Raw genomic sequence first — 19,874 nt, 5'->3', positions numbered from 1 at the left:
TCGACGAGAGGCAGGGGGGCATAAGTATCAAAGGAGACGTGAGTGTGGCGATAGTGAGGCTTGAGGCTTGAAGCTTGAGAGGGGAAGCACGGGTGGATCGTTTCGAGGGAACAGGACGGGTCATGGTGGTTTGGAAAGGTTGAAATTTCGTTGCTTTGTGCTGAGCACAGCGTGATCTGGAAGGACGGTAGCGTTTTTATAAATTGATTCTAATCATTTGCATGTTACGTGCAACTTGGTGTGCTGTGAATGATTCATCACAGCTCGGTCTCACACCAGTGGCGGTAATCACGTTCGGTCTGGACCAAGACTGACTACCAGCAGAAAGAGGGTCGGCGAAGTGGTCGCATGACTCCCAGCAACGAGTTCTTTATCATCTATCGGTCAGCTTGGTCTAGAGCTCGGGGAACATCATCATCAGAACGAGGGCAAGAGGGTTTTCCGGACAGAGAATAGGTCGACGATTGGTGGGATTCAGAAACATTGGGATTGGGTTGAAAGTCTTGGCTTTGGTACAGGAGTGAGGTGGCGGTAAGTGGAGTATGGTGTTCCACTTGGATCCCAGTGAGTCCAGTTTCTGCCCTGTTGTGTCATGGCAGCACCAAGTCCATTCTGTCTGTCAGTCTTCCATGCAAGTACGGTCTATGATTGGAATGAGTATCTTCTACTGCGTAACGACAAGATAACGGACTCAACGTCGCTGACTCTATACTCTCTCTCTCTCTCTCTCTCTCTCTCTCTCTCTCTCTCTCTCTCTCTCTGTGTGTGTGTGTGTTCGACCACAGTCGTCGTAGCGGCTATAGCGATCGGATTATTCGCCCTCCTCCTCCTGGTATCATCCATCATGTACCGGCTCCTCCAAAGACACCGTCTTTCTGGTGGAAGAGCAGGGTCCGATTATGGTGCCCAGCATCGACCACCTCAAGATCGCAGAATATCATTCACTACGGGTCCGGGATACTACCACCAGGACGGCAGACACGCCAAGGGGGGAGCTGTGAAGACGCCGATCTCGTCATCGTCATCAATGGGCGATAGTCTGACACCTTCAACAGCGCACACGACGCTGAAAACGCCAAATACGACCACCGGAATCCCCGTCCCGGCGAGCATGGACGGCGGCGGGAAAAGACTGAAGAAAAGGACGGGGGAGACGATCACGCAAAGGGAGAGTCAGGAGATGGTGGTCATCACATATGAAGAGGGGCTTCGCAGACTTGGGATTTCACAACCTCCCAATCCAGGGATCGCTCAACAACATCAACAATCACATCATATACCGTATCAGGAATCTGAATCCGACCACGACCCCTATTCCGGCATGGAACACCGGGACCAGAATATGGATGGAGATCAGAATGGAGGCATCGTTCTTGATCGGTCTTCATCAGCTTTAGGACAGGACGAATGGGAGATCCATGCGAGATACAAGATGTCATGGGACAGGATTGAAGGATCAGGCTCACCGAGGAGTAAAACGGGCAGATTGGTGGATAATCACAATGTTAACTCTCAAGTAGAACCGGGCGGGAAAGTCAGTAATCCATTGGAAAGTACTTGGTTGCCAAGCTATTATCAAAGGCCTTCAGAGGGAGATATAGACGAAGACGAAGGCAGGCGAGGTGGGAGATGATGGACCTCTAGAAGGGGAGATGATATATCTAATGAAATTGTCTCTGAAGCTCACAGGTCTGTGTGCCCGTGAGCTATACTGTATGTATGGCTGTGAGCTACGTGAGTGTGGCGCTACAAGCACACTAAGCGTAAAGCAGATTTCATGGTGCCATGACAATTTACAACCCATGAAATATCTTGTCAACCGATCCGGAGGCAATTGTACTGTACCACCTCCCAAACCCACCACCCCAAGTCTAATACATGTACCTGAACGCCGGCTCTTGTGGACCTTTGCCCAGCAATTCGGTCGGAACATCTGCACTGCCATAACGTCTTGGTAAGTCTTGTTCTCGGTTCCTGCGACGGTTCTCGAGTCGCATGTACATGCCAAAGGTGAAGGCGAGGACAGCTGTAAAACCTCCGAAAGCGGCTGAGGTGGCTAAAGCTGGGATGTATTTCGGTTCATCTTGAGCCTATACCTCGAAGATTGTTATGTTAGTCTTTAGCTCGGTTTGGGCGCAGGCTACGAGATGCACTGACTCGGAAGACGTTGCTGGAAATCAGGCCACTGGCGTTGGCAATGCCGACCATGACACCTGTGAGCACCACTCGCTTATTTTCGGAGATCGAGTTGTTTGAGTACCAGGTGGACAACATGACTGAGGGAGTATTGGCGCCAATGCAGAGGAGGAAGCAGGCACTGAGGCAGTAGTCATCGAAACGATTAGCCCTCACCGACATGTACGAGGTGGAACTCTGGAACAGCGGTCACTCACAAGTATGCCACCCCTTTGTTGTTCAGTACATCGATTGTTCCGAGGATGATGAAACCTAGGTGGCATCGTTGTCAGCGACAGTTATCACACCTTGTAGACGAGGGCTGTTGAGGCTCACCAATCATCGTAATGATCAGAGGCACCACAACGTGTAACGACCTTTCCCGGAAGTAGTCACTAGATTGGGTGAACAAGACAAGGAAGCAAGTTCCGACGATGTTCTAAGCAAGTAAGAGGTATGCTTGTCAGGTTATGTCTCACATAGCAGGAAGCCACGACGCACCGGTGCCACGGTGTACAAGTTCGTTTTCACAGTGCTGAATCCCAATCGGCCAACTATCTGAGGCAAGAAGTTGCCGACCGAAGCGAGAGGTACACCAAGTCCCAGAGCCAAGAAAGCCCACACAATGTATCGCCAATCCTGGACAAAAGGCATGAATGCGTCCTGAAAGCCAGCCACATCAATGCCACTCTGAACGTATGCTTAGGTGTAACACTTACTCGGAAGTCGATCTGTAAGGAAAAGGTTATCAGAGAGGTCGCTCATTGGATGAACTAAGTATTGCTCACCTTTTCTCCAATCTGATCGGTGCCGTCACGCAGCATTCTGATTCTACTCATCTCCTTCTCTTCTGAAGTGAAGAACCAGCATGTAGCGGGGTTACGAGGAAGCCACTGTCGGCGACAAGGTAGTGAGTTGTCAGTTTCGGTGCTTAGGTCTCTGTCAAATATGCCTACACTCGACTCACAAAGAAGGCGAACACGGCAAAGGCGAGTGTACCGGACCCCTCAATGAGCTGTAACCAAATGCGGTCAGTATCAATCATGCATCCAGGCATGAGTACACCGCTCACGAAGAGGTATTGCCATCCATGAAGTTTGGTCGATTTGATCTGGAAGATGCCGAACGCCAGTAGACCGGAGAAGGCCTAAACCAGGTCTAGTCAGTGGACCCGATTCTTCGCGGGAAACAAAGAGTTTCACCTACTCCTGAGATCGAAGACGCGGCATAGAACACCCCTACTCGTCGAGCCAGTTCGCCTCGAGTATAGAACTGACTCAGGTAGAAAACAACAGAAGGCAGCCTGAGAGGCGATTAGAAATCGGGAAGAGCAAGAAACTGAGAAGCGAACCCACAATGGAGACTCGAAGACACCCAAGAGGAAACGCAAGGCGAACAAACCGCCAAAGTTCTTGACTGCGGCACTGAGGAGCGAACAGGTCCCGAAACCCATCATCATGAGCGGGATGATACGAGCGGCGGAAAATCGTTTGGCCACTGAATCAAAAGCCAAATCAGCGAAGCACAAAGGTCTGTCCCATAGGAGCTCGACGATCGACGCACAAATCGATAGCGGTGTTCCGCAAAGACAAAGAGGGACGTAGAAGATAGTGATCATGAGATCTGTGTGATTGCGTCAGTATTGATCCTGTAGGCTCTAGGGAAGGTGAGGTATGAAAGTTGCGCACAATATTGATTGCCAACGAGACCCAAGTCTGAGGAGACTTCCATCAGTACATGCTTCCAATACGTCACATAGACTGATCAACGAACCCTTATCGATACCGTCTACATCAAACAAGATCAGCGTTCTCTCCCGCCGAAGGTCTCGAAGACGGGATGCTCACCAGTCTTCGCATTAGACAAGTTACCCCTACACAGCCACAGCCATATCAGCAATCCATCTGTTTCCCCCCATCCGTCGATCTCTGGGATTATACTCACTTGTCAAGAGCGTTGAAAAGGTAGATCGTTGCTAGGACGGGCAACAGCTTCCAATCTTGTTTCCTGAGTAGTCTTCGATGGCCAACAAAGACACTGAATCAGTACTGTGAACCGCCATACTAATGCTGATATCAGATGGAACGTTCCTCAACGTCCATGGACAGGACGAAAATGGGGACTCACTTGTTCATAGCCTTGGGATCGATTTGCGAGGCCAATATCTCGATTTCTGTCAATGGGACTTTACCAGTCTCGACGACATCGTGAGAAGTGAAATCGTATTTATCTTTCTCGCCTTGACTGGTGACCAGATCGAGAGGAACGATCCCATCGTCAATATTGGGCGTGGTTGTACTCGGCATGTTATCGATGAGTGGATCAGATCGTCGTCGTTCGTGAGTAGGCGTGACCAGCAGCTGTAGGAATCGAGATGAGAGGTTCATTTATATCTTCTCACATATCTCTTGGATGGACTCACTCCCCCCACTCTCCCCCACTTTCCGGGATCATACGGGAAATCAGTGCTCGATCAATTGTGCGGACCGTCTGTCTAGTGTGGTGGGATCGCGTTATCATGTGATAAGCATTCATCTCTAGGGAGATGCAAGAAGACGCCGAATGATGACGGCCGATAGGTGCCATATGAGCTTACAATATGTTTTATCTATTCAATCTGTTCAGCCCTGACTGACATTCGCTTATAGAAGGGAGATACCCAGCGGCATGATACGGCTGATCAGAATGGTCCGCGGCAACGGCTCTGAACCTCCCCCCACTCTCGATGATCCGTGCTAATCATATACTTGCCCCCACCTTGGCGTTTCCAGACAGATACCGTTACCAGGAAGATGATGATGCATCTACTAGAACCTCGCCCACTTTCCGCTGTCCCGCATATCCCCACTTCGGCAGATTGTTTATCCTTACATTCGAAGGTATGCCCGCGAAAGTGCTGGTTTGGGGGTGTTGCTTTATGCATCACTGCTTCAATGATCGACAGGCCAAGCACGAAACGAGTATGGGTACACATCGTCAAACTCAATCAGTGAAGCACATCTGATCATGTGGGCCGAGACAAAGGTTTGGACCGATAGCTCAACGTCGTTCCTCTCCCAGCGTTCACCACTTGGGAAGTGTAGGAGATAGACAGGCTACACCCGTTGCAGTCCAATGTAGTTATGCATACCACTGCAAGGGATGGATCACAACTGCCTCTGCTATCGACTTGCTATTGCGTATCTGAATCACAAAAATCAGTCACCTCTCCCCAATCGTTCATCTCTCCGATACTCACCTGAACCAAACGCTTTGATCTCCCCTCCATCTAAATTGAACGATTCTCTGGCTCTCTTCTCCTTTTTCTCTTTGACAGGATCCAAGATGTATTTCTTCATCAACGAATATTCGAAATAACCTCCGAGCATGACGACGATCCCGAACCCGAGACGTTGAGCGAGTGAAAGTTCTGTATGTCGAATGTACGAGTCAGCCAGCAGACCCTTTGTTCACCTCACGGTCTTCTTCTTGTTGGGATGGGGGGCCGTGGGTCGGCGGGAGGCAGGGGAGGGACCGGTGAGCTGAGCAAACAAGCGAGTCGGACAGACGTCGGAAATCACTCGATCGACGTAGGAAAAAGGTGGAAGCTAAGCGACATAGCCATACGACCTGGAAGAGCCTGGTTCATCAGACGATGAACCCACCTTGCCACGCTGCCTTGAGCCTCTCTCGACTTATGAAATCCGACAAAGAAGGTTGTTCCCCGTCCGGATCCGCTGATCCATCTTTCTCAGATTTGGCAGAAGGACGGGGCGACGATGATGGATGATGAGGTGGTGAATTTGGTGTGCTGTAAAAGCGGTTCGGACATAGACGAACAGCCGTTCGCAGGCCCAATCGACTGGGTCCAGCCATAGATGGGATAGCACGAAGGGGAGTGAACAATGCCATTCTGGTTTTTTCTTCCTTCTGAGAACGATACAGAGGTATAGCTAAGAAGGTCGAGATGCGTCGCAATTTTGTTCATGTCATGTTTTCGTTGAGATCACCTCCACCGACGTGTTTCTTCACTTCGTGAAATCGTTATGCATTCAAATGACCTATAAGAGGCATCTACTTCCATCAGATACTGTGCGATCGCTCAGATCAAACTCCACAACGATGCCGATAGAAACAGAAAGGAAAGGACACCACATGCACACCGCTGTCACGAGCTGGACTCTCTCCATTTCGCTCCAAAGCCGATATCGCCCACTTAGTCCGTAATGAAGAAGAAAAGACTGTATACAAATATATGCTGACCGACAATATATCCCTGATTGACTCGATGCCGTCTAACCACTCTTAGAGGATGACACATCCACCACCACAACATCCTTTATCAACGTGATCGCCACTGTCGTTTGCCCGTCCGCCGACAGCTCCGGTTGCTGATTTTCCGGGCGTCCCGACCGCCTGAGGAGGGCCCGACTCCTGAGAAGAGACTCATCAGCGCTATACTTGGGACGCGGACAAGGAAATGACTATACCTTCTGGTACCTTCGGATGGCTCGCACGACCGCAATAAACGCTTCGTCCACATTTACTCTTTGCTTCGCTGAGGTCTCGATGCACTGAGCATTGAATCGCTTTGCGAGATCTCGACCCTCTGCACCATTGGCATTAGTACTCGTATGTGCTAGATGAATACGGCACCTACCATGTGGTTGAACCTGTCGCTCGTACTCCAAGTCGCACTTGTTCGCCACAACAACGACAGGGAAGTAGTCCTTGTCTTTCACCTATATCTCGTTGTAGTCAGCTGAGGGGCAGGTGCCCTCCATCGGGTGCTGCTTACCCGCAGGATTTGTTGATGGAAGGTGGACACTTCTTCGAATGAACTCCGAGAAGTAATCGAATAGACCAGCAAGAATCCCTCGCCTATACCAGGTCGTCAACGCTGGATCTTTCCAGCTCGGTTGACCAGGACCCACCAGTTCTCATGTACTGTTCTCGCATCGCTCCGTATTCCTCCTGACCAGCTGTATCCAGGACATCCAGCAAAGCCACCTCCTCATCGATGATACATTGTTTTCGGTAAGAATCCTCTGTATAGTCTGTCAGCTTGCATTCGCGGACTCTGGAAGAAGGGGAAGCTCACCGATAGTGGGGTCGTATCTGAATCAGAGTAGACAGCAAGTTAGCAAGAGCACATGAGAGGAGGGTAACGATCGGCACGCACTCATCAACGAACTGAAGAAATGCACGATCAGCATGATACAGCTCGACCAAGCACAACGAAGTGATTCCAGCTTAGAGACTCACATGTGACTGAATAAACTGGATCGTCAAAGCGGATTTACCGACACCTAGTGTCAATTGAATAAGTCAGTAAACGCCATCATGCGACAGTCGGGGAGTCCGAGCGTTCGGTCTTCGATGAAGAAGTTGTCGGTGAAGTTGCTATTCCCATCTTACTGGCCATTCCTCACGGAGCTGAGACAGAATTTAGGCCAAGGTCACGCCCATGTAGTAACGTCCTCGCCCTCTCAGCTCCCATGGTCTCCTTGACTCGCCCGCATTCCGACCGACCCCAACGGAGGGATGCCCGAGGGCACGGACTCACCACCACCACCGACGACGACGAGCTTGTACTCGCGTAAGAATTGGGCCTAGAACGAGCATGTTAGAGACGGGACTGTCTGGATTGTATGACGTATGCGGCACACACCTTGGACATATCGCTATACTGTTATGTTGGGTGAACGAGCGGGAAAAGGGTGGAAGGGTGGCTGAAGGACGAGCAAGGAATGGGTAGGACCGAAGAAGCAGCTCTGTTTCTCGGAGGTCGGAGGATTGCCTGGAAAGGACGTGTATCGCAACCGGTAGGTCGCTGTGCTCGAGGACGATCAGAGAAATATTACGATGAGCTGAAATGGTGAATGATCACAGAAGAATGAACGATCATGAAATGTCCTTGATGGCATCACTTTGGAAATAAACTGCGAGTAAGTCAACATACACGCGTACCTCTCTCTCCCCTTTGCACCACCTCGAGACCGGAATCATCTCATGTCCAAACCACGTGAAATCCATTCTGATTCTGAGAGACTACTACTATTGATTTCCATCTGCACGGAAGATCGGCATTACGGCATTAGCTATTCATGTGGCAATGCTTGGTACAGGTTCTGGAACCGGGGCCTGATCTCGGAGAATAGCCGGGGATGTCACCGGGATGAAGATGGTTTGTTATCGTGGATTTGATTGAGATAATGACGAAAGATCAGTAGGGTGACGAGCATGGTCCACGGGATGATGAGAAGGTCCCAGGAGACATATATATATACCCTCATGAGGAGAGGAGGAGAGGGAGTGATCACATCCCCACCCTTCTCAGTTCTTCACCTGTCCAGGACCTCTGCCTCAGCAGATGTTTAGTACACCCATCAGACGATTCATATCCACCTCGAAGGCCATGTCCACTAAACCATTCAACGTCCTCCTTCTCGGAGCGGGACCAATCAATTTTGGTAAGTCCTCGATGATTGCCCCGAGACAGTTGTATCTCGCTCATTCGACAGTCATACAGGATCCACTGAAGGGCCGTGGAACCATGTACGTGTCTCAGCCTCACACCTGTCTTCACCTGCCGAGCTGAGTTGTGACTTACTCTGCACATACAGTCAAAACGACTCGAACAGAAACTAGGATCAAGATTGAATGTAGTCGGTCTCATCGACCGAGACGAGAAACGAGCCGAGAATGTCCTTGCGATCAAACGTGCAGATGCGAATGTGAGAGCGGGTTATGACAAGACCAAGGTGTTTGGGAGCATTGCCGAAGCTGCAAGTGGACTCAAGGGATCTGCCGTGCCTCAGTGAGTACCCATCACTCTTGGCTCTTGCACTCGATGGCACCCCTATCTTCTGCAATCCACCGAATGAGTACGAGAAGTTGCTTTGCATAGTATCGAAGCTAACTGGATTTTATCGCCTTCGTCTAGCCTCGCTATCGTTGGATTCCAACCCAATACCCGCGGTACCACCATCCCAGGCCACGACAATGAGATGGAGCTGGTCCATTCGTTCCCCGACATTGCTCTGCTCATCGAGAAGCCTATCAGCGATACCGATGACTTTGGTGAAGTGGAGGCGGTCGGAAAAGCTCTGAAAGAGAACGGGACTATCACAAGTGTGGGATACATGTTGAGGTATCTCAAAGGTGAGTAAGGTCGTCCGTGCACATCCTATTGTTACGAGATCCAGATCATGTCTGACTGTTGATTGATGCAACAGCTGTACAAGAAATGAAGTAAGACTTGAAATGTTCGGCCGCGAGGTCTGAAGAAGGCTGATACCAGGTTGGCACTTACAGGAAGATCATCGACGAAAACAAGTTGACAGTCATGGCTTCTCAGACCACGTACTTCCTGGCATAGTGCGTATGGCCTTACCACCTCTCTCTTTCCCCCATGTAACACCATACCGCCTCCTGAATGCAGATCATTTTCGTTCAGGATTCGCTAAACCTTATTTTCTCATGTAGCGCCTTCGCTGCCAAGGGCTTCTTCGGATACTGGGACAAGACTCGAGAACCCGGTCGTGAGTTCTCCTTCCTCAGATCGTCTAAACAGTGGATCGGCAGACTGAGCTAATTCTTACTCAAAGCCATCGTATCACAAGCCACCCATGTCTGTGAGTATCCATTCAAACGCTCGTCTCCGATTTTGACAGGGAACGCTAAATTGCCACTGGACCCTATACGCAGGCGACTTGACCCGTTACTTGACCCCTCGAGCTCTCCTCCCTTCAATTCGAGTGAACACCGTCGAGTCTACCGAACCGGCCGGTGAACTCTCCTTGCTTGAATTTGATGAGAAGGGTTTGGTCAAACCTGAGAACAGAATCAGCAGAGTGACCAACGCTATTTGGAAGTACGAGAACGGTGCAGTGGGAAGTCTGATCCATGGGATATGTCTGCATGGTGAGTTCGACTGGCACCTGTCGAGTCGTCTCCGAATCATACCACAATCTGATCGACGATTGTCCATACAGAGGGAGACTACGATGTGGAAGTTATGATCCTCGCAGACGGATGGAAGCTCAGACTCGTGGATCCATATGGTGTGGCTCCAAAGCTGTATATCCGTCGACCAGGAACTACCGAGGAAGGTATGTGCTACTACTACCAGTGCCACATCAGAAGAAAGCTTACAGGAGACTCCACTGTCACAGTCAGGACGGTCTTTACGGATGTGAGCGCTTGTTTGATATATGCGAGAAACGTGCACAGCCTGCACGATCGAAAGCTGATCTGTCTCGCTTCGTAGGACGATTGTTACTACAGCGAAATCTCAGACCTCGTCGATGTCATCGACGGTACAGCTGAGAAATCCGTCATCCTCTCATCTTATGAAGATGCCATAGAGTCATACAGACTCGTAAGCGTCATTTGGACTCTGTTCAATATACGTTCCGGTGCTGATCAGAGTATGACTTCTAGACCTGGGCTATACGACAGGCCGGTGAAAAGGCAGCTGCAGAACATGCCAGCTTGGAGCGATAATGAAGGAAGGCAGAATGGTGATGGTCTAGCGATATATGTATTGCATTTTGTCTCATCCGTTCCTGTTCCCAAATGTATAGAGTGTAGCGAAGACATGCCCTGCCCCATATTGGCTTATTTACATTAGAGGTCTATCTCGTCCTATGTTTAACTCTTCCAAATGCCTTCATGTTTACGCTCATTCTGCCTCCCAGCCTTGCGAGTTCTGAAGAAGCTTGTAGAAGAATCTCGTGGTGTTGAGATGACCTTGCAGGCTGATCCTCTGAGTAGTATAGAGAATTAGTATATATCAATGAACGTCATATGTCAAAGGTATAGTATCATGGACTCACCTCATCAACAGTATGTTGGTACAGGTTTTGAGTGACGAGAGCCGGAGTGAATCGGTACAAGTTACTTGTCAAATTCCAGAATGATTTGGTGTCGGTGTTGGCTGAACGACGACTCAATCAGATCCTGCCCTCAGGCCACGTAACCCGAAAGGAAACTCACCGAACATGCCTGAGGGACTGACAATGGTCTTCTCTCCAAACACATGTTTACTGGTCCCCGCGATCAATTGGAAACTCTTCGAGTCGGCAGGTGTGATGGGCGATGGCTCAAGACCATAGACACCTTGTGTCTCGAGGGTAATGTGAGAATTCGATTTCCTGGGAGCAGAGTCAAAGGCGGAGAGGGTGAAGTTGAGAGAGTGCACAAGAGGAGTGAGGACCTTGGCGACGTGTTCGAGGGTCTCGTTGACGGATGAGGTAAATGAGATACGGTAATTGACGGTAGCTGAGGCATGAAACGAAGAAAGCAACATCAGTCCTCCTGGGCCATCCAGTCTGAGTAATTGAAGGCTGAATTCACCCTCAACGTATTCCGGCAAGGCGTTCACCTTCACACCACCTGAAATCAGATCGATCGCTTGAGTGGTGGCCAAGAAACTGTTCAACTTCCTGTCGCTGCCAGCAAGCTCCTTGGCTAGCGACTTCCACTTCTTGGGGTTCTTGACCTGGGATTTGAGCGACTTGGGCACCCGAGGAGCGTACTCCGAGATACAAGAGAGGTATTTGAGATAAGGCGAGGAAGGGCTGAGAGTGGGCTCGAAGGGGTTCTTCTCGAGCTCAGCAAGGATGAGAGACATGATTCCGACTGTGGCAAAAATCTTATGGTAAGCGCAACTCTTATTATGGTAAGCACAACTCTTAGGAGGAGAACGAGAGATGTCATAATGCCAAGGATGAAGTCCAAGAGCTCGGTGAGAAAGGAGTCACAAGTGAGGGAAACACTTACTACCAGTGTGAGGAGGAGGCACACTTGAGTGTCCACCGAGAGTCTCCACCTTGATGATGACGTTCGTAGACCCCTTCTCAGCCATACCAAGACTGGCCACCAACGATCCGTATTCCTCCGAGAGGCCTGTGAAGCCCTCATCAATCAAGAAAGCGACACCGTCTCTACCGTACCGTCCTTCAAGCAATTTTGAGATGGAACCAGAACCTCGGAGTCCGCCGATCTGCGGCACGGACGCAATCAGCACTTCTCCACAAACACCTGGTGTAGATGGTCTTCACAACGAAATGTGCTCACCTCCTCGTCAAATCCATTGGAGATGATGATAGTCCTTTCAGGCTTGAAACCGTCTGTGACGAGCCTTTCAACAGCTCCGTAAATACCTAACAACGAGTTTTTGCAATCACTAGACCCTCTTCCCCAGATCCAAGTTCCGGGCGTAGCAGGAGTCGCATCATGGGTGATCGTCCCTTCGAAAGGAGGATAGGTCCAATCACCCAACGTAGCAGGTAGGACAGGTACTGTGTCGGTATGTGCCATGAGCACGATAGGTTTCAGATCAGGGTTGGAACCTTCCCAAGTGAAGAGATGGCCATGATAGTTGATCACCTCATGTTTGACGGGAGAATTGAAAAGTTTGGTGTATTCATTTTCGAGGAAATGAGCGAAAGCGTAATGTTTATCGAAGATGGGGTCGGAAGCGTCAAAGGGGAGATTGTCATATGATTCAGTTGGAATTTGCACTGATTTGGATAATCGTTTGGCAGCGAGTTCAGCGTAAATGTCATCGGTCAGAGGGTTCCAATCGTCCCCAACGTTGAGGGGGATAGGTTGAGCGGGACACTTGGCAGAGTCGAGGAGGGCGAGAGAGGAAGCGGACGAGGTCGAGTCCGGGAGATAAGAGAGGACGCTAGGAGCGGATGTCCAAGTGATGTAGAGGAGTGCGAAGAGGGGGATGAGATGAGCGATAGCCGATCGCTTGACCTGCTTGGGCCGAGCTGGGGTCAGAGGAGTCACCGTGGTGGGCAGAGACTGCTTCTCTGACGATGACATGGTCAATGTGTTGGTATGAGAATCGGTATAAGATGTGGGATAGAACAGTGAGAGAGGGAGGAGCGAGAGATATGTTACAACTCGAGTGAGGGGAATATAAGATGACCGAATCTGGGACATTGGCGGTCAGGTCCGATGGGTGTTGTTTTTTGGATGATCCTCAAATTCGCTAAGCAGCCAAAGTGACCGAGCAAACTTGCCTCGACGTTCCATGTCCTCCGCTGGATCAGCAGTGGACCCCAATCGCATGCATACCATCTCACTGGTATTCCTGCCTTCCCTCCCTCCCTGCCTCCCTCCCCCTCCCCCCTTACCCCCGTTTCTGATGCCCTGCATGACCTGCCCAAAGACGCAAGTGAGCTAGCTGACCCGTTTGAATGGGTGGAAGTGGTACCCTTCCCGGATGTTACGGGCGGTAGTCACCGCCAGTCGGTTGGATTGCGTGGGTGACCAGATTCGGAGCAACCCGACATCACACACACATGGGAAACACCTGATCCGTTCATCTAACTGTCGGATACCATCTTCTCCCTGCCTTGCGAATATCATCTGTCTCTTTTGCATTTCGCACCCAAGGTGACGACTCAAGATGACATCTCATAGGGAGGCGACCGAGCCTCGGCTCTCCGATTATGATGAGAAGAACGTCGGTATCGAACAAATCGACGGACTTCCGGCGCCCACTACTTCGACCCGACCTGCTACGCCCCGACGACACTTCCAGGTCGCAAGGCGATTCATCCTCTTCTCTCTCCTGACTTTCCTCGCCCTGAACCAATTCACCAAGCTCCTCAGCGGTGGTGTCTCGAGTTCCGACACATCTTTCTATAATGATCAGACTGAAGTAGGAGGTTATTGGCGAGGTGTGGCTACCAAGGGTTTAAGATACGCTGTTCCACGCTTTGATACCGCCAATATTGGTGGCGAACATCATCACGATCATGATCGTCATCATCACGGACACGAGCACAGACATCTTCCAGGACATACCTCGATCCCACCAAAGGTGGCTGAGAAGATATTTCTCGACGTCCCCAACAACCAGAGTGTGAGCGAGTAAGTCTTTACCCTTGTCTGACTTGTGACCAATTTTTGACGAGATTTGTGGATAGGGCTCTCCGGCGTTACACTTCGTATGCTCATCCCGCTGGCTCTGGCTGGGACTTTGTCTCCGCTGTCAATCTCAAGAATGAGTGGGAACAAGCGCTCGGATTGAGGTCTTCCGGTCCTGAAGAACACCTCTATGACGCAGGCAGTCACGAGAGTCAGCAAAGGATCAAGGGCGGTATGGACAAGATGGGCGTGTGGATCGACACTGTGAGTCGAGGAGATACTGACTACCCTGATCTCGAAAAGTTTCGCTCATCAACTACGCTCCAGTACTACCCTGTTATGAACAAGCCTGTCCACGCCTCCGTCACCCTCCTCACCGATCCACCTTTCCACGCCAAGCTCCGAGAGGACATCCTGCCTGGAGATGAGGATTCGCAACTCCGGGACGAAGTACCTGTCTTCCACGGCTTATCCGTTTCTGGCGATGTCTCAGGCAAATATGTGTATGCGGGTTATGGTAGGAAACAGGATTTCGATCTTCTGCAAGAGAAGGGTGAGTTCAAAGCAGGAATCACCCATCACAGTGACATTCGAGAAGATGCTTATAGCATAATCAGGTATCGACTTCACGGGTAAAATCGTCTTGGTAAAATACGGTGCATGTTTCCGAGGTCTCAAGATCAAAGGTGAGTCTCTGCAAATGATTTGGCAGACCTGGGCTCACTGATTTTCCCTTCAGCTGCGCAAGAAGCTGGGGCAGTCGGTGTCATCATCTTTACCGATCCTGAAGAAGACGGTGAGAGCACCGAGGAGAATGGATATAAACCATACCCAGAGGGACCTGCTAGACAGGTGAGCGACAGATCGGCTTTGGGGGAATGTTGACTGATGTGAGATCGTGAAATCGCAGCCTAGCAGTGTCCAAAGAGGTAGCGTTCAATTTGTGAGTTTTGACACGCAATAGCGGTACTTCACGCTGATCAACGTAACCTTACAGATCTCCAAGTACCCCGGTGATCCAAGTACTCCGGGAGAGCCTGCCTACAAGAACGCCACTCGATTGGAAGGAGGCAACCAGCCATCGATTCCATCGTGAGTGACTCAGCATTCTAACATGGAGCCAAAGCTCACACATCAATGTATCAGTCTACCAATGTCATATGAAGATGTCATTCCTCTTCTCAAAGCACTTGAAGGCAAAGGCATCCACGCTGGTGACTTGGGTAAGGATTGGGTTGGAGGTTTAGGCTTCCACGGTGTGGACTACTTCGTGGGGCCCAGTGAGGCCGATCTTCACTTAGTCAACGATGTCAACACTCGAGTTATACCTATCTGGAGTGAGTTCAACCGCCCAAGAGGCTATTCAGCAGGAGGCCATTCAGCAGGCTGACCAGACGCGCAGACACTATGGCCGTGATTCCCGGTCATATCACCGATGAGGTTGTCATCTTCGGCAACCATAGAGACGGTGAGTCGCAGCCTTATCATGAGGAGCTCGTAATGACTCAAGTACAGCTTGGGTTCTTGGTGCCTCCGACCCCAACTCCGGAACCGCATCTCAATATGAAATAGTTCGCGGACTCGGTGCTCTCCTCAAGAAAGGTTGGAAGCCGCTGAGGACTATCGTCCTCGCCAGCTGGGATGCGGAGGAGTATGGTTTGATCGGAAGTACAGAGTGGGCCGAAGACTTCGGAGAGTGGCTCCAAGAGAATGGTACATATATTCTCGCATGAGTGAATATCATTGCTGACACCGGATGCTCTGTTAGCTGTTGTTTATCTCAACATGGATTCCTCCGCTTCTGGCAGCAACTTCCATGCCTCTGCCTCTCCTGTAAATTGCTACGTCGTCGAGAGCCACGAGGTGCTGAAGCTGATGCCGGATATAGTCTCTCGCGAATCTTCTCAAGAGCGCAGCTCAGCAAGTCGAGTCCAGTCTTGACTCATCTCGATCTGTCTACTCCACCAAGTACGATGCTGGAAGCTGGGAAGCCTGGCAACTTGAGAAGGCTGGCTCATTGACTGGCGACTATGATGTCTGGGCCGCGGAGAAGGGAAGTGGTGTCGGACCATTGGGGTAAGCGGCGATTTGCCTAGCCACCGCTCTAAAACAGAGCTGACAAGTACATTGCAGATCCGGCTCGGACTTTACACCCTTCTTGCAGCGCTTTGGTGTAAGCTTGACTTTTCTTTACTCTCAACAGTTGCCTGATTCTTGCCTATCAGATTGCCTCGAGCGACATGGGATATGGAGGTGGTCCAAAAGACCCAGTGTACCACTACCACAGTATTTACGACTCTTTCACCTGGCAGCAGAAGTAAGCACTAGCCACTTGTGGCTGTATAGATGCTAATTCTTTCTCAGATATGGTGACGTTGGCTTCCACCGGCACACTGATGCGGCGAAGGTTATGGGCTTGGTCTGTAAGTGCCTGCCAAGCAGTGGACGAGTCGAGCTCATCTGTTGCTTTCACGTGCAGTACTACGAGCTGCAGACAGCATTATTTTGCCGCTTAATACCACACAGTATGGACAAGACTTGGCTTACTACCTGGAGAAGTGAGTGGAATTAACCTCTTTCCGCTCGAAGGCAGCCCTGACTGTGCATGAAGAGTGGAGGATATCGCCAAAGACTCGAAGCTCGAATCTAAAATAGATCTCTCCTCGCTTAGTAAGGCCATCGACTCAGTACGAGGAGCTTCTACCAACCTCGATATCGAGCGACACGCTGCATTGGAGAAGCTTCGGGAGCTCCTTCCTAGGCCCGGGCATCTCAAGGGGTCGTTTTTCGGCAACATCCATTCTTGGTGCAACGCTGAGGCTCACAAGGACAAGGCTCTTGCTTCAATGCAAGTGTGGGACGATAGCAAGGAGCAAGTTGAAGAATCTGCTTTGGTCGCTCCGCCTCAGTTGCCCCACCTTCCTAGACTGCCTAGTCCCGGGAAGGTGAAAGACATCAAAGCTGTATTGAAGGAGATCAGAGGGATCAACAAGAAGTTACAATACTTTGAATCTGGTTTCCTATCTGAGAAAGGCATTAAGGTGACTGAAGCAGCCGACGGAATGTGTAGATCGAGCTGACCAGGGTGCTTGACGTCTAGGATCGAGAGTGGTACAGGCACAAGGGGACCGCACCTGGCCTATGGTTGGGTTACGGTGCAACTACGGTGAGCTTTCATGCCAATGTGCAAGCTTTCCGTACGCGAAAGCTGACATGGGGTCATTTCGTGTCATTTGTAGTTCCCGGCCTTGACCGAAGGTGAGTCTTTCGATCTCAGCTTACAAAATCACAGGACAACTTGCTGACACCTCGCCTCACAGCATTCACCATCGATCACGACCCTGCACTTGCTCAGAAGGAGGCGGAAGAGTTGACAGACTTGATCAGCAAGATGGCTCAGCGTCTTTCTGCTTAGGCCATGGTACGCGATATTAGAAAGCAAAATATACATATAAACATACGTTCGATCTGAAAAAGGATGCATACGAGGTTGAAGGAAAACGCAATTGCAAAACCAATGCCAGAGGTTCACCCTTCCACGTGGTTGAGACAATCGGACCGGGTCACGAATTGACCGGTCAAGTGGAATGTTGGCCTTTACTACAATACTCTGTATTCGACACGGCGACCACCAAGCATGATTCATAGATGGCAAGAGGAGCGTAGAAAGACAAGATGAGTACTCATCTACAGGACTGGATCGAGGTGGGTGTATCCGTCGTTCAGCTGAAGCCCTGATTTGACGCGTGTTGTGTAGCTGCTCAACGCTGAGCAACATGTCGACGTTGACAAGTTACGGGAACATGCACGACATGGTATAGCTGCCCGAGTCAGGGGTGTGAGTCGCTGCGATACAAATGCTTCAATGGCAGATGATCTATCGTGCTGATGAAAGTACTATTCACTCCGTAGGAAGTCTGGCTCTATCTACTCAATGTTTTATCAGCCGATAAGACCTCTGAAATCACCTCGCTTTTATCCCTCAACACGAGCTATCAATCGCTCCCTTCATCCATCCCTTCTTATCTGTCCAGCATGATCCTCCAGACAGCGCTCTCACACCACACCAAACGATTCAAGAACGAGACCTATGCGGGGCTGATCACCTCGATCACGGCGGAACAACCTGGGTCGTCATCGTCGACGGCTTTCCGTGGAGGTGGTGGTGGAGGATCTAATCCTATGAATATGACTTCAGGTTCGAGGACTACACCCAGTCATCAAAATCATCATCAACAACAGCGATCATCATCGTCTTCATCGGACTATATACCAACACCTACTCGACCGAATATCTTGACACGTCCACCAGACTCGTATATGGTCGAAGCTGCCGGTGGCGGTGGTGGAGGAGGAGGAAGCGGGGAAGAGAACGACCCGACTCTGAACACGATCCGATCACAGTTATCAAGGATCTTGCCGCCTCCACCATCCTCTCCTCCGTCGCGACACGCTTTTCTATCCAATCTGGAAGAAGTATTGGGCAAGTTCTGGAACGCGGAGAAGATGACTTGGAGAGATGATCAATACAGAAGACAGGTCTCGAGAGGCATGGAACAGAGCGAGAGGGATTGGGTGTATCTGTGTACGCCGTTCTTGTGTTGTTTGGCAAGATCGGTGAGCATGTTCATGGGATTCCAGCAATTGATGGAGAGGTTGAGTGGGTGATCGCAATTCATCCTCTGGAATCGTTCTACGAACTGACCCCGAAGATTGACAGGATCTTTCCCACCCCTTCCCTCACGTCTCGCATCCTTCCTGACCCTGTTCCGCCTCGCCATACCCGAACTCCACTCTTACTGCGAGGACGAGCAAGTACCTTTTGTGCAAGTCGGCTTGAGCTGGATGACGACTTTGCTGTCGAAAGAGATGTGGCTTGGCGATGTTCTCAGACTATGGGGTGAGTCAGATCCTTGATTCTGATGTCAGCGATTCCTTCTGACAGACAACGGATCTAACAGACGCATATCTCGCTTCCGATGACATGTTTGCTCTGCATTGTTATGTCTGTGTGGCTATCCTAGCGACGTGCAAGGAGTGAGTGGCATCAACATTATGCACTTATAGGGTACTCATTGCCTGAGACAGAACGCTCGAAGAGCTAGATGGGTCGGAAGCCAAGTTGATGCTGCTCGACTTACCGCCCATGGATGTGGACAGGGTGAGTGCGAGGGCTCACGGTGGCAAGGCGTGTTTGCTGACACTTCAAAGCTCTTACAAGACGCAGCCAATCTACGAGTCTCTTTCCCTTTACCTCGGCCAGTAGAAGACCAGTAATGATCCATTGTCTGCCGTAATTGATCGTTAGTATGTATGCATAGGACTTGACCCTCTCCCGTCCTCAAGATGGATGTGTGAATGTGTGTCGCTTGGTTGATGAAGTGTGCCACATTCAGCGGCGAGATGGGCTTTGCAAGACGGGATCAAAAGAAAAAGTTGATCAAAAGTCGGTTGCATCGACCAGTGGAGTGGATTCATTCATGTGGAACATACTCGTCACTCTATCATCTACTCTCCACATCACATACTATATACACAACCATCGCGGTCCTTTCTTTGCTCACCGTAATCATCTGAAAGACTACAAAGCAGCTCTCCAACGCATTGACAAGCGATACCGAGAACGTGAGCATGCTTTTTTTCCCGTCTGCTCCTTCCCTGTCATCGTCAACTTCCATTTGTGATGTTCAATGTAATTTGCGTTTGAGCTCTTCCATGAGATCCGCCAAGAAACCAAAACTATGCCTAATATGTCTGATCCGTTTCAAAATACTCCTTTTCCTCGTTCCCATCGCCAGCACTCCGGTGTACTGCAAAAGACTATGGAG

General features: G+C 50.3%; 8 protein-coding genes across 8 annotated transcripts; 4 read left to right on the top strand and 4 right to left on the bottom strand.

Annotated features, from left to right (window-relative positions):
- Positions 1-542: 542 nt before the first annotated feature.
- Positions 543-1,633, top strand: IAR55_001673 (uncharacterized protein; the record flags this gene model as incomplete). The annotated part of the gene is made up of 2 exons (XM_066944798.1): positions 543-564; positions 786-1,633. The coding sequence occupies 2 exons, from the start codon at positions 543-545 to the stop codon at positions 1,631-1,633; spliced, it is 870 nt and encodes a 289-aa protein (XP_066804721.1).
- Positions 1,634-1,871: 238 nt separating this feature from the next.
- Positions 1,872-4,481, bottom strand: IAR55_001672 (uncharacterized protein; the record flags this gene model as incomplete). Its single annotated transcript, XM_066944797.1, has 17 exons — positions 1,872-2,090; positions 2,158-2,317; positions 2,394-2,448; positions 2,512-2,614; positions 2,677-2,838; positions 2,895-2,906; positions 2,964-3,068; positions 3,143-3,190; positions 3,248-3,322; positions 3,382-3,478; positions 3,531-3,672; positions 3,739-3,798; positions 3,864-3,890; positions 3,949-3,963; positions 4,023-4,048; positions 4,120-4,191; positions 4,303-4,481. 17 exons carry the CDS (start codon positions 4,479-4,481, stop codon positions 1,872-1,874), a joined length of 1,557 nt encoding a protein of 518 aa, XP_066804720.1.
- An 866-nt stretch (positions 4,482-5,347) lies between these two features.
- IAR55_001671 (uncharacterized protein) lies at positions 5,348-6,344 on the bottom strand (the record flags this gene model as incomplete). The annotated part of the gene is made up of 4 exons (XM_066944796.1): positions 5,348-5,358; positions 5,414-5,584; positions 5,820-6,084; positions 6,318-6,344. 4 exons carry the CDS (start codon positions 6,342-6,344, stop codon positions 5,348-5,350), a joined length of 474 nt encoding a protein of 157 aa, XP_066804719.1.
- A 115-nt stretch (positions 6,345-6,459) lies between these two features.
- Positions 6,460-7,834, bottom strand: IAR55_001670 (Ras-like protein; the record flags this gene model as incomplete). Its single annotated transcript, XM_066944795.1, has 10 exons — positions 6,460-6,588; positions 6,645-6,763; positions 6,815-6,896; positions 6,953-7,035; positions 7,089-7,202; positions 7,256-7,272; positions 7,337-7,347; positions 7,420-7,463; positions 7,721-7,766; positions 7,826-7,834. The coding sequence occupies 10 exons, from the start codon at positions 7,832-7,834 to the stop codon at positions 6,460-6,462; spliced, it is 654 nt and encodes a 217-aa protein (XP_066804718.1).
- A 738-nt stretch (positions 7,835-8,572) lies between these two features.
- On the top strand, positions 8,573-10,662 carry IAR55_001669 (uncharacterized protein; the record flags this gene model as incomplete). The annotated part of the gene is made up of 13 exons (XM_066944794.1): positions 8,573-8,627; positions 8,687-8,712; positions 8,781-8,974; positions 9,101-9,318; positions 9,393-9,408; positions 9,472-9,534; positions 9,643-9,698; positions 9,765-9,791; positions 9,865-10,080; positions 10,152-10,268; positions 10,332-10,351; positions 10,427-10,537; positions 10,600-10,662. The coding sequence occupies 13 exons, from the start codon at positions 8,573-8,575 to the stop codon at positions 10,660-10,662; spliced, it is 1,182 nt and encodes a 393-aa protein (XP_066804717.1).
- Positions 10,663-10,840: 178 nt separating this feature from the next.
- Positions 10,841-12,993, bottom strand: IAR55_001668 (uncharacterized protein; the record flags this gene model as incomplete). The annotated part of the gene is made up of 6 exons (XM_066944793.1): positions 10,841-10,924; positions 10,995-11,095; positions 11,155-11,439; positions 11,515-11,799; positions 11,941-12,163; positions 12,238-12,993. 6 exons carry the CDS (start codon positions 12,991-12,993, stop codon positions 10,841-10,843), a joined length of 1,734 nt encoding a protein of 577 aa, XP_066804716.1.
- A 589-nt stretch (positions 12,994-13,582) lies between these two features.
- IAR55_001667 (uncharacterized protein) lies at positions 13,583-17,461 on the top strand (the record flags this gene model as incomplete). Its single annotated transcript, XM_066944792.1, has 20 exons — positions 13,583-14,049; positions 14,106-14,310; positions 14,374-14,599; positions 14,664-14,732; positions 14,786-14,898; positions 14,957-14,989; positions 15,044-15,138; positions 15,193-15,383; positions 15,449-15,514; positions 15,562-15,759; positions 15,815-15,879; positions 15,935-16,122; positions 16,180-16,219; positions 16,272-16,363; positions 16,411-16,469; positions 16,526-16,604; positions 16,658-17,087; positions 17,147-17,212; positions 17,286-17,304; positions 17,367-17,461. 20 exons carry the CDS (start codon positions 13,583-13,585, stop codon positions 17,459-17,461), a joined length of 2,796 nt encoding a protein of 931 aa, XP_066804715.1.
- A 260-nt stretch (positions 17,462-17,721) lies between these two features.
- Positions 17,722-19,323, top strand: IAR55_001666 (uncharacterized protein; the record flags this gene model as incomplete). The annotated part of the gene is made up of 7 exons (XM_066944791.1): positions 17,722-17,751; positions 17,804-17,884; positions 17,959-18,706; positions 18,767-18,946; positions 19,008-19,083; positions 19,135-19,207; positions 19,258-19,323. The coding sequence occupies 7 exons, from the start codon at positions 17,722-17,724 to the stop codon at positions 19,321-19,323; spliced, it is 1,254 nt and encodes a 417-aa protein (XP_066804714.1).
- Positions 19,324-19,874: the final 551 nt, after the last annotated feature.

This window comes from Kwoniella newhampshirensis, chromosome 3 (assembly GCF_039105145.1).
Source record: "Kwoniella newhampshirensis strain CBS 13917 chromosome 3, whole genome shotgun sequence".
Classification (NCBI taxonomy): domain Eukaryota; kingdom Fungi; phylum Basidiomycota; class Tremellomycetes; order Tremellales; family Cryptococcaceae; genus Kwoniella; species Kwoniella newhampshirensis.
This window is presented reverse-complemented; position numbering and strand designations above follow the sequence as displayed.